The sequence below is a fragment of the Silene latifolia genome, chromosome 1 (genome assembly GCF_048544455.1).
Source record: "Silene latifolia isolate original U9 population chromosome 1, ASM4854445v1, whole genome shotgun sequence".
Classification (NCBI taxonomy): Eukaryota; Viridiplantae; Streptophyta; class Magnoliopsida; order Caryophyllales; family Caryophyllaceae; genus Silene; species Silene latifolia.
Genome location: NC_133526.1, coordinates 38649983 through 38661967, shown reverse-complemented (window position 1 = coordinate 38661967; position 11985 = coordinate 38649983). Strand labels below are relative to the sequence as shown.

Below are 11985 nucleotides of genomic sequence, written 5' to 3'. Positions count from 1 at the left end.
CGGGTTGGGTCAATTTGGATTTTCGGGTCTCAGGCCAGCCTTTTCGAGTCAGGTTGCTTTTGCCAAGTCTACTTGAGAGGGGTTAAGGGGTTAACCCATTAAATCAGTACCTGAAGGAAATTGTCTCAGCTATCGGTACGAAATACTCCTGATCAACAAAAAAAAAAAAAAAAAAAAAAATTGTAATACTTGACCCGGACGACGGACATAACCCATCTTAAATGATAATTTGTACCGCTCCAATATTCCAAAATTTCCGAAGTCGTCCAACTCTTCCCGCATTCTTGCAAACAACTCTGTCTGTAATGCCAACATAAAATGAAGCTAATCCATAATACTCGAACTATCTCAAATTCCCAATTGTTCATTCAATTCAGTAATTCAGTAGATTTCTTGATTGACATTTCCACCATTTTTTTAACTCATAATTAGTTAATCACACCAATTAAAGATTTCTGCAAACTTTAGCGTCAAGTTTGCAAAATTACAACATTCATCCAAATTTGTTTAAAGGATATTTCTATTTCTGGTACTGGGTCTATAGTACAACATTAGGGTTTTCTTTAGCTATCATCATATTCATCAATGGATGCTCATGCTTACGAGGTTAGCAGTAGTTTTAGCACAAATTCCGTCTTTACCTCTTCATGTTTAATCTTCTACTTCCTACGTAATTTCCATAAATTCTTGTTTAAGACGGATTTGCCCGTATATAATTTAATTAAGTTGCTAACTTTGCATTGTTTGTTAATGCTGCTGTTTACTGATGATTCTTGAAAATGTATAGACGATGTGTCACTACTTTACCAATCACTATTATCACGTGCTTTGTGAGACGCCTGAGATTTCTCATCGGTTTTACGGTGATTCAAGCACCGTCACTCATATAGATGCTGATCATACCGAAACTGTTTCCACCAGGCAGGTTAATTTCTACCTTCAATTTTCATTGTTGTTTTATTTGGTTGATTTTCTTGGATTCTTGATTACTGTTGGATTCAATACTTAGGATAATTGTGTTAAATGGTAGTCATGGTCTTGAGTTGTTGGAGTAAACGAGGATAGAATCGATTTTAAATGGTAATTCTTGGATAAAGAGTTGGTGTTATTTGGCAGGATATCCGAGAGCTGCTTATTTTTCTTAGTGTTACTGAAGTTGGACTGTCAGAACTTACTGTGCAAATTTCTTGGAATGGTGGAATTTTGATTATTGTGACTGGCAACATGGAGTCCCGGAACTTCATTGGGAAAAGAAAATTCTCGCAGACCTTCTTCTTAGCCCCCTTGGGTATCTTTTTTTACATATTAAATGATATTCTTCAAATTCAAGATCAAGTTCCTGAATTACTAGACATCATGGTTGATGAGCAACCAGGTATTCACAATTTGTTTACACTTTTATTCTTCATCTGTATAGGTGGCTAAATCATTAGTATGAGTGTATGACATGTTATGCTGTTGTTAATGCGGGTGTCATTGACGGACTACAGTTATGCTGTCGTTAATGCACAGTCTTCTCATTCATGAGTAACTGGGTCTTCAAACATTATGATGTTAGTGTAATTGATACTTTAGGTTCTCTATAGTTGTTTATGTTGAGCACTAACTTTTTCTGAAACTTTGGATGGATGTTTTTAGCCATCTCAGTTTCAAGTTACGAGTTGGAGGAGACAAGGGAAGATGATAGTCCCATTGACAAGTATAGCCTTCCTGATGACCAGCAACATCAAGATCTTCAGTTTCAGCCTGTTGTCGAAGAAGCGTCTGTAGAACAGTCATCTCCCCTTCAGACTGTTGTCGAAGAAGCGTCTGTAGAACAGTCATCTCCCCTTCAGACTGTTGTCGAAGAAGTGTCTGTAGAACAGTCATCTCCCCTTCAGACTGTTGTCGAAGAAGCGTCTGTAGAACAGTCATCTCCCCTTCAGACTGTTGTCAATCACCTTGAAGACCCTATACATTGGCCAGCACTTCCTCCAGCCAGTGCTCGTGCTGATGAGCTTGCTGTTAAACCTGCCTCTGAATCTGCTGCAGAACCTGCAAGATTATCATATGCTTCCATTGTATGTTTCCTTATTTTAGCTGCTATTTGTATTCATTTTTTACACTTTCATTGCAGACATTTGGCACGTACAGAAATCTATTAACCTAAATTTTCCCTTGGTCTAGTTATTTGAAACGGTCAGTAAAGTTGTATTGTATCCATGATTTGATATTTAATATCTAAATGGTCCAGTTGCAAGCAACGAAGAGACAATGTTCTCCATCATTTGTTCCTCGTCAACCTTCCGTAAGACAGAGCAAGCCTGCATCCGATCTACAGCTGAAGATACAAGGAAATGAACAACAATTAAATTCTTCGACATCATCAGTACTTGTACCTAAGAAAGCTGTCACTGGCGAAGATGACATTTTAGTCAAAGTCGGTATGTGTAATCTTTTTGTCTAGATTCTACATAATTTCATTAAGCCTTCTTTCTAATTGAATTACTTGTCTCATCAAGCGACTTGTCCTCGGTTTGCCTGTTTTTACTTGGCTGTATATCTATATAATGTTGTTAGACTTGCTACTGTATTTCTCCTGGATTTTTGGTTCTTCGCTTATTTTCCTTTTCTACTTGTATAATTCAGTAGAGCTGACATCAGTGCTCGTGGGGAACTTACCGCCACATGTTACAAATGCTGATCTTGAGAAGGAATTCAAGAATTTCGGTAAAATTAAACGTAATGGAGTGAGCATCAGGAGTAAAACTGTAAGTTCTCACTATTTCAACGTGTAACGTTCTTAATCAACTTCTGTTAGAAATTTAATGAACATATGTCTGGTATTTTGCAGGAAACTGGTGTTTGCTATGCATTCGTTGAGTTCGAAGATAAGTCTGGTCTTCATAACGCAATTAAGGCATGCATACCCCTAATTTTTGTTACTAGTGCATTCTTCCAGGATAAAATTTATGTGTTTAGTCTGTATTACCATCAAGATTACTATTTAATGTGTTTAACTGTAACAATCTCGAGTTCAACTATTGTAGGCTTCAACTATAAAATTCCTGGGCAATCAAGTATATATCGAGGAGAGGATAGTAAGCAGCAGTACGGCAGTACCAGTACAAGAGGTGGAGGTATGTTTTATGTAAATTGTTTTGATATATTGGGATTTTCATTCTGTTGTTCCTCTTAATAGAAGTGCGCTTCATTGAAAGATTGTCTTGTAACTCTGATCTTTGTCGTCCTCGCATTTGACAGTTGTACAAGGAGGCAGAGGCAGATACGCAGGCCAAGGAAATGCCCTTGACAGGAACAAGTACAATAATGTTGAGAGGTAGCGGTTTCCAGCAGCGTCCCTACCAATAAAAACTAACGTCTAAGCGACTATTTTGCTACTGTTGACTGACCAGTGACCACTGATGAGTAACCCTCAGTTGGGGTTTATATGCGTAAATGAGTGTACATAGCTTTTTGAGCACAAATCTACAAAGTTTCGGTTATTAGATTGGCTTTTGCATTCGCGGTATCTGGATTCTATTCAGTACCTAGCGTTTTCATGGTCTGAGCTTGCAGATAAATAGATATGTTACTAGAGTAGCAGTGAATTCCTTCCTAGTTTTATGAAAATTCTTCCGATTTTTCGCGGCACATGCAATTCTAATACCAGTTGTATAGATTATTTTGTTGTGTTTTGTTCGAATCGAATTCTAACTTGTCCCTTTTCAATTTATCCTTTATTTCTTGAAAGTAAAAAAATTGAATTGAATTATAATGACATAAATAATTGACATTAATCTCCAAAAGTTTCGATTGTTAAGCACGCTCATTATGCAGAAAGTAATTGTGTAAGGTGATCTTACACAAGTTTATTGTAAAAGTTGGGACGTACTGTGAATTTGGGTGATGCCGATTGATTGTTGGTGAGGATTCGTGGTGAATGTCGGCTTGGTTGTTAAGAACAAACATTAAAAAAAAAACAAGACTTTGTTAATATTATTCGGATTCAATGTCAAATAACGAGTCACCTAAATCAAAGGCTAGCGACAAATAATCGGTATGAACTTATTTTTTCACGTTTGAATCGAATTACTTTGAATTAAATTTATATGTGAATTAACTTATGAATGTGGACTAGTATGAATTGTCTTAGAATGAACTGAATTAGAATCAATAGAATTAGTGTTGAATGACATTGCGAATAGAATTGACATGAATCGAACTTTATTTACGTGTTTGTTGCCTTGCACATAAACAATGAAAATCATAGTCCATATTTGTAATACCCACGATGTTTAAGGACTCTTTTGACCGACCCTTTGACCAGGGAAGACCTTAGGAGGAGATAGGTGAGAGGCTAAGTGAGGATAAGTGCCTTACGAGAGTGTTTATTCGACCTACTAGAGGCTACTCGGTCGAGTAGTGTGAATACTCGACCGAGTAGAGCCTAGTCGGCCGAGTATGAGAGTACTCGACCGAGTATGGCTGTTGTTGGCGCGTCAATATAAAAACGCAAGTTCGCAAGATTCATTTCATTTCTCTTTTTCGACAGTTCCTCTTCCTCTAACCCTAGCCTACCTCTCTCACCTATCACCCCTACCCCCATACACTCTATTATATGTAGCCTACACCTCAACCATGGGAAGGACGGGGTTTGCATAGGAAGGATGTGTGCGTGGTCGTCGTCTGTGTCACCGTCGGTCTGCGTTATTAAGTAAGTCGTTGTTTTGTTGTCTTTTCAGTTGATTGTTGGGAGTGGTTGTATAATAGGACGTGGTCATCGTTGTAGGATGCGTCTCGGAGTCTTGCTTGGCTGTGTGTAGATGCATTTTCATGGTTGACGATAAGGTAGAGTTTCCCTACTCAGTTACTGTTAATTGATTTAAGAATGTGATTGTATTGTGTATTGCTGTTATCTGCTGATCATCGGAGTGTTGATGTTGTGGTGGTGATGGTGATTGTGATTGTGATTGTGTTGTGATGTTTGTGGTGGAGTCACTTGCGGGAGTGGCTTCACGCCCTAGTTCGCCCTCCGTGGAACTCGTCACGGGAGGGGATGTGCACATTAAGGGACAGGGTTATCGCTCGTTGATGAGCGGGATTTTGGTGAGGATTGGCTGCGGTCCCCCACTGGCGGCGGGGGCTACCTGTTGCGATGGGTAGTCTGGCAGGGCTACACACTTCGGTGTGTAGTCGGTTACTGTGTGAGATAGGGAGACTGGGGAAGGAGGATGATCAGCTGGTTACTATTATGCACTTGTTTTATGCACTTGTTTTATCTTGATTGTTCAGTAACTGACCCCGTTGTTGTTTTGCAAAATTGTGGTGATCCATTCCGAGATGGTGAGCAGTTGGTTTAGCAGGTACTGTTGGTTTGTAACTGTTGGGCATGGAAGGGATCGAGTCATCACGCTACTGGCATAGGAGTTCAGATGCATGAGTTCTATAGTAGTCTTAGCTGTCACTTGTAATCAATTTTGTATTTGCTTGTAAAGAGTTAAAGTAACTTATTATAAGTGTTCTTTTATTGTCTATTTGATCTACTACCTCGGGTGACCGAGATGGTAACACCTACGTACACTGGGATGGCCCTTGGTAAGGCATTCTGGTGTGCGGGGGTGTTACAAAGTGGTATCAAAGCCGACGATTTTGGAACTTGAACCAATGAATCAAATGAATATAGGGTGTCGAATTAAAATGAAACTGGTGTATGTGCGTTGGGAGCCCCAGCCGATGCTAGATTTTGGGTGAGTAGGCGCCCTCATTTCAAAATCACGGCCCCATCGTGCTGAAGCCAGCCACTGGAAAGGGTAGTCGATAGGAGTAGTTGCTTGAAGAGTGTTTGTTAAGTGTGTTTGTTAATCGTATCACATGTACCGAATGTGAGTCTTACATGCAGTAACGATGGTAGTGATGAAGTCTTGAATTGGTTGGAATGGTTGCTGAGTTGTGATTAGAAATTAGGATTGATGAATGTGGAACTCTTTTGTGTATGGCAAGGTTAAGTAGAATGACTTGTTTGATAATAGTGGATCATACGATGGTTAATATTACATGAATATCTTGATTAGTGGGAGTATAGGATGAATTTTGAGAATTGTAATGTTGTAGCGTTATAGACTGACTGTAACACCCGCGTTTTATCCGTCATAATATTAGTTATTAGGGAGTTTTAATTTCATTAAACTATTTTATAATATTTCATAAGCCGCCGTATTTATTCAAGTAAGTTATTTTTATAAATTATTCTTATTTCCGAAACCTTAGATTTTTGTTATAAAGTATAAAACTAATTATTTTCAACTCATAATTTAATATCGGGATACGTATTTGTTTATATAGGCCGCATTATTTTAATGTTGTATAAGACCATTTTGATGCTAAGCTTAATCTCTAAGCTTTTATGTAAACCGTAACTGAGCTAATTAGTCAACTCGTAAATTTTGGTTGTTGAAGATCATTTCACATCCCAAGATTATAGTAACTAATCTCTCGTTTCAGTTAGCAATAGTATTTTGATAAGAGGAAGCCGCTAGTGTTCTTCTCGCATAAGATATCAACTCCTCGTCTTCCATTCTTCTCTATATCAAAGCCTCATCTTCACAAGCTCCGTTCTCCCGTATTTCTCATCCGTTTTTATCGATTTTTGCGCCATTCTCTTCATCTCGCGGTAAGGATCGTATTCGTATTATTTTCGTTCCACTTCGCCTCTTTTTATATGTGTCCCTGTATCCATAAAACGTGTAAATTAACGCCGTTTCGTTCCGTTTTCGACATAGGTTCAAACCCAGACGACCCGGACGCCGACTCTTACGTTGCTGACGATTCGATTTAAGATTAAGCGCTAAAAGGTAACGTCGACAACTCTCCTCGGTATTACGTCACGGTTTTGCTGCCTTGTATGCTAGATTGGTCGATAATTGCTCAAATGATAATATCTTCGTTGTAGATATTGTATGCTATGAATGCGTTCTTGTGATCATTACTTTTGATGGTTCCGTGTTTGTCAATTCCTTAAAATTTTTGAAAAGTATTGATGGGAAACTCGATTGTCGAAGGTCTTCGGTGGCCTGAGTTGTTCACTTGTTGCGTAAATATTGCATGGTTTCACCGGTACTTGGTATGTCGAAAATTATGCGCAGAAGTCATATATATTTGTGAGCATGAGTATTAATTGCATCCTCATTATATAACCTGGTTTGTCTAATTTTAATTCAATGAGTTCAGTGTGATTAATATACAGCAGAATTGCGTGTACATGGGCTTACAAGTGGCTTGAGTGTTTGTTTAATTTCTAGATGATAAAATCCCTAGTTTTGCTAATCACTACGTGATCACCTTCAAGTATTATCTCATGATTAATAATGGTTTGGGTTGCAGTACGATAGTTTACCTACAGAGGCTTCTTAAATAGCATCACTTTTATGGTTAATGTGTTTATTTAATGAATATAGTATTATTATCTAAGTTTCTCACTTTCGTACACTTAATATAATAATAATAATAATAATAATAATAATAATAATAATAATAATAATAATAATAATAATAATAATAATAATAATAATAATAATAATAATAATAATAATAATAATAATAATAATAATAATAATAACAATAATAACAATAATAACAATAATAACAATAATAACAATAATAATAATAATAATAATAATAATAATAATAATAATAATAGAGAGGAGAGTGGAGAGGGAAGTGCGTGCTTTTTTGCGATTGTAACCTAGCCGGCGCTGCTGCCTCTACCGCCTACTTCCGTCACCACCAGCATCTGCATCATCACCCTCACACCGTCGGCGTTCGATCTTTAGTGCTGGGTTGTCGGTTGGGGTGGTAGTTTCACGATTAGGGCTGTTCTGCGTTTTAGGGCAGGCGGGTTTCGCGCATTAGGGCTTCCTTTTCCGGTGAGTTGCCGCCGTTGACTTCCAACATCCACCCACGTCGACCCTTAGACCTTACGTCGTCGGTCAGGGGAAGGTTTTGTTGGTCGTTTTCCGGCGAGGGTCTGTTTTTCGAGGGTGTTGCAGTCCGTCGTCTTTCTCAGGGAGCCTTGTTGTCTGTTCTGCGACGGGTATACCTGCACCACCACGGCTGGGCCATCAGACCTCACGTCGCCGGTCCGTCACGTGGTGGCCGACGACTGCCTGTGACTTCCTTTGTCCGGTGAGTGTCCCTTCTGTTTTGTTTTACCGTGGGTTCTTTTTTATTTTTATTTTAGCGTTTATTTTTCTTTCTCCCGTGCTGGTGGTTGCTGCTCCTTGTCCGCCATTGTCCGGCCACCTCTGCCGCTGGTTGTTGTGTGGGTGTTACGGGCTGAGGCTGTTGTGGGGTGTGGGTTCCGCTGCTGGTGGGTTGTTCTTTACCGTTTGTTTTTTACCCTTTTCGCTGTTTCTTTTGTGCTGCCTGTTTGCCGTGCTGTGGTGGTCCGGTTCCCTGCCAGTGATCGGCCACAACTCCTGCCACCGCCTTGGGTGTGTGAGGTTAGGTTTGTTGTGGGTGTTGCGGTTTGTGTGGTGTGGAGGTTCGGGTTTGTCTGAGTCTTGGGCCGGTTTTGGTGGTGGTCCTTGGTTGTTCAACGCCACCGTGTGCGAGGAAGGGTGTTGGGTTTTTGTTGTCCTTACATGCCTGAGCTGGTACGGTACCATTGTCCTTTTCGAGTCTTCACGGGTGTCGGGATAGTTTCGGCAATGGCCTAACAAAGGCAGCGTGGCAGAAACATTTACGGGTCCGACATTGTCATGGCGGTGCGTTGGACCTAACGCGTCAGACTCTTTCTGATAGTTTGACTGTTTACTCCAATGCCGAGAGTTCTTTGAGACAGATGGGGCTCTGGTTGTGTGGGGTGTGCTTTATGACCCGTACTGTTAGAGCAAGATGTCGGCATAATCGGGGTGATATTGTGGAGCATCCGGGGTGTGTTGATGGCATTTACACCTTCCATATTTATGGTATTCCGAGACCTTTGGCTCCTTCTATTTCGGTTTCTTCTGATGATAGTGTGGAGCTCGTTCAGTGGTCTATATCTTATTTGGATCGTTTGTTTGTCTTTAGGCCTACGCACTGTGAAATCTATTCCTCCCAAGTGCCGTCTTGGGTTTGCTCGGGCTTTGAAAGGGGCCTTGGACGCGGTGTTTGATGCCCCTACTGATCTCTCCCGCTGGATTCGTTTGCTTGCTTTACCTCTTTGTTTGCTCAGGACTTTCGCTCCTCGGAGTAATCATGAGTGTCGGTCTGCTATTCGGCGTCAGCATCAGGAGGAGAGTATTGTCAGGGCCATACTTGCTTGGGGGACTCTGGGGGGGGGGGGGGGTTTGCAGTTGTTACAGGAGTGCTTTGATGAGGGTCCTTCTTCTTTTTAAGTGGATGAGGATCTGGATTTGAGTGACCTCAACCTCCGCCAATGCCGGCGGAAGATTTCTGATGGCCATTATACTGCTGCTGTACGGGTGCTTTCTTCCTCTGGGGTCGCCCCCTATTCCGATGCCACTATCGTGGCCCTGCGTGAGAAGCATCCTGTCGCCCCGCCTCATTCATTGCCTCCTCTATCTGGGGATCATCATCCTCTGGTTGCCTCTTCGGCGGTGGTCTTGGATATGATTCGGAGCTTTCCTCGTGGTACTTCCTGTGGGAGGGATGGTTTTCGTGCCCAGCACCTTATGGACTCTTTGAGTGGCGCTGCTGTGGCTATTTCCGATGATTTGATCACTTCTATTACTAGGGTGGTTAATCTTTTTCTTGAGGGTCGGTGTCCTCTTCCTCTGGGTGAGTACATTGCCAGCGCCCCTCTCACACCACTCGTTAAACCGGGTGGTGGAGTTTGTCCTATTGCTGTTGGTACGGTCTGGAGACGGCTTGTCTCTAAGGTTGGTGCTTCTATGGTTGGTCCGTCTTTATCTTCTTATTTTGATGGGCTTCAGTTCGGGGTGGGTGTGTCCGGTGGAGGAGAGGCTATCTTGCATGCCTTAAACCGGCTCATTGAGGCTCGTGGGACTCAGGAGGGGCTTTCTATGCTGCTGGTTGATTTCCAGAATGCGTTCAACCTTGTTGACCGTTCGACCATGCTTCTGGAGGTCCGTCGTCGTTGCCCGGCTCTCTCCCGTTGGGTGGAGTTTTGTTATTCCAGCCCGGCCCGCCTTTTTTATGGGGAGCACTGCTTGTGGTCTTGTCGGGGGTGTTCAAGCAGGTGATCCGTTGGGGCCTTTGCTTTTCGCGTTGGTTTTGCATCCCTTGGTTTGCAAGATCAGGGACACTTTTGACCTCACTTTACAGGCTTGGTACTTAGATGATGGCACCATTGTGGGTGATACTTTGGAGGTGGGGAAGGTTTTGGACTTGATTATGTTGGATGGCCCTCGTTTTGGATTACATCTTAATGTCTCCAAGACGGAGGTCTTTGGCCTCGTTGAGGATCCACGGAGTCGGCTTCCTGGGGTTTTCCCCACTTCTATTTCTCGGCCATTGTGTGGTGTTCTTGTTTTGGGAGGACACAAGATTACTTGCCCTGGTTTTAGCGGTGAGATTGTGGCGACGAGAGTAACTAAGACCATTGAGCTAATGGACTTGGTTGCGAGGATTGAGGACCCGCAATGTGAGTTGCTTCTTCTTCGAGCTTGTACTGGTATTTCTAAGCTCTACTTCTCCCTTCGTACTTGCTCCCCTAGTGTTTTTGGGTCTGTCCATCTTCCTTTTGATGCCGCTCTTCGTTCTAGCTTGGAACGTATTGTCACCGCATCGGGGCGGGTTTTGGGAATGGCGGTGGCGCCTTGCTACTTTCCCTTTTCATCTTGGTGGTCTTGGTGTCTATGCGGCGGGGGATGTTTTATTTTATGCTTTTATTGCAAGGCCCCGCTTGCGGTCTGTTGGTTTTTGCGTGCTAAGCTCCTCGGCCCTTCGGTATTGTAGCCGCGGCCCCGCTTTGATGATGCCGTGGTGGTGTTTTACTGCGACTACTGTGTTCGTATATTAGGTCACCCTAGTGAAATTGTCGCCCCAAACTTATGAAGAAATTTGCAGATATTTATTTCACGACGGTTCTTGCTTTCGCCTCGTAGTCTGTTTTCTCTTTGACACCACGCCCCTTGCTTTATGGCGATCTCGGCAGGTTCTCACTCCTCCGATTGGTTACGTGCGGTTCCTATCTCCGGTTTGGGGCGGACTATGAACGGGAGGACTTACCGTAGTGTGTTGGGGTATCGTCTGGGTGTTCCGTTATTCACGGTATCTAGGCCCCGTCCCGCTTGCTCTCGGGTTTTTTTTGGGGATGTTTTTGGGGACCACGCTGTTTCTTGTCGGCATCGTGGGCGTTAAACATCGGCATAACCTTGTCAGGACACTCTTTTTCGACATCCGTTATAGATCCGGTATTTCGCGGGGAAGGAGGTTGATATCGGTTTGGTGGATGGGCATGGGGGCTCTCTTCGTCCTGCGGATATTTTGCTTTATTCTTGGAACAGGGGGCGTGATGTGTGCGTCGACCTGACAGGTTCTTCACCTTTGACTCGGTGGGTTGGCGATTTTGTCTTCGGGCCGGGTTATTCCGATCTTGCTTTCGGCGAAAGTGTGCTAAGTATGGGGATTTGTGCGCGGTAGCGGGTTATGGTTTCCTCCCTTTCTCTTTCTCTTCACTTGGGAGCGGGTTTGGATCTGTTGTTGCCTTGCTCAAGCGGATCCGAAATTCTCGGTATCTCGGGATGCGGGGGCTCGGGTGGCCGCTTACATTTTTACTAGACTTAGCTTTGCTATTGCTAAGGGTGTGGGAGCCCAGATTGTCTCTCGGCTCCCCACCAATTTCATGTAAACTTTTATTTTTATTTTAATGAAAGCTGTGCGCATCCCTTCATAATAAAATAATAATAATAATAATAATAATAATAATAATAATAATAATAATAATAATAATAATAATAATAATAATAATAATAATAATAATAATAATAATAATAATAATAATAATAATAATAATAATAATAATAATAATAATAATAA

At 42.0% G+C, this 11985-nt stretch overlaps 1 protein-coding gene across 2 annotated transcripts; it reads left to right on the top strand.

Moving 5' to 3' along the window:
* Positions 1 to 258: 258 nt before the first annotated feature.
* LOC141587524 (nuclear transport factor 2-like) lies at positions 259 to 3709 on the top strand. Of its 2 annotated transcripts, none has more exons than XM_074409059.1 (9): positions 259 to 606; positions 788 to 925; positions 1117 to 1375; positions 1639 to 2060; positions 2234 to 2423; positions 2632 to 2750; positions 2834 to 2899; positions 3030 to 3119; positions 3244 to 3709. In XM_074409059.1, exons 1-9 carry the CDS (start codon positions 586 to 588, stop codon positions 3349 to 3351), a joined length of 1413 nt encoding a protein of 470 aa, XP_074265160.1. In that variant the 5' UTR covers positions 259 to 585; the 3' UTR covers positions 3352 to 3709. The 2 variants fall into 2 exon arrangements, with proteins under 2 accessions (XP_074265160.1, XP_074265118.1); XM_074409017.1 differs by having other exon boundaries at positions 346 to 606; positions 2629 to 2750; positions 3244 to 3664.
* The last annotated feature ends 8276 nt before the right edge of the window (positions 3710 to 11985 follow it).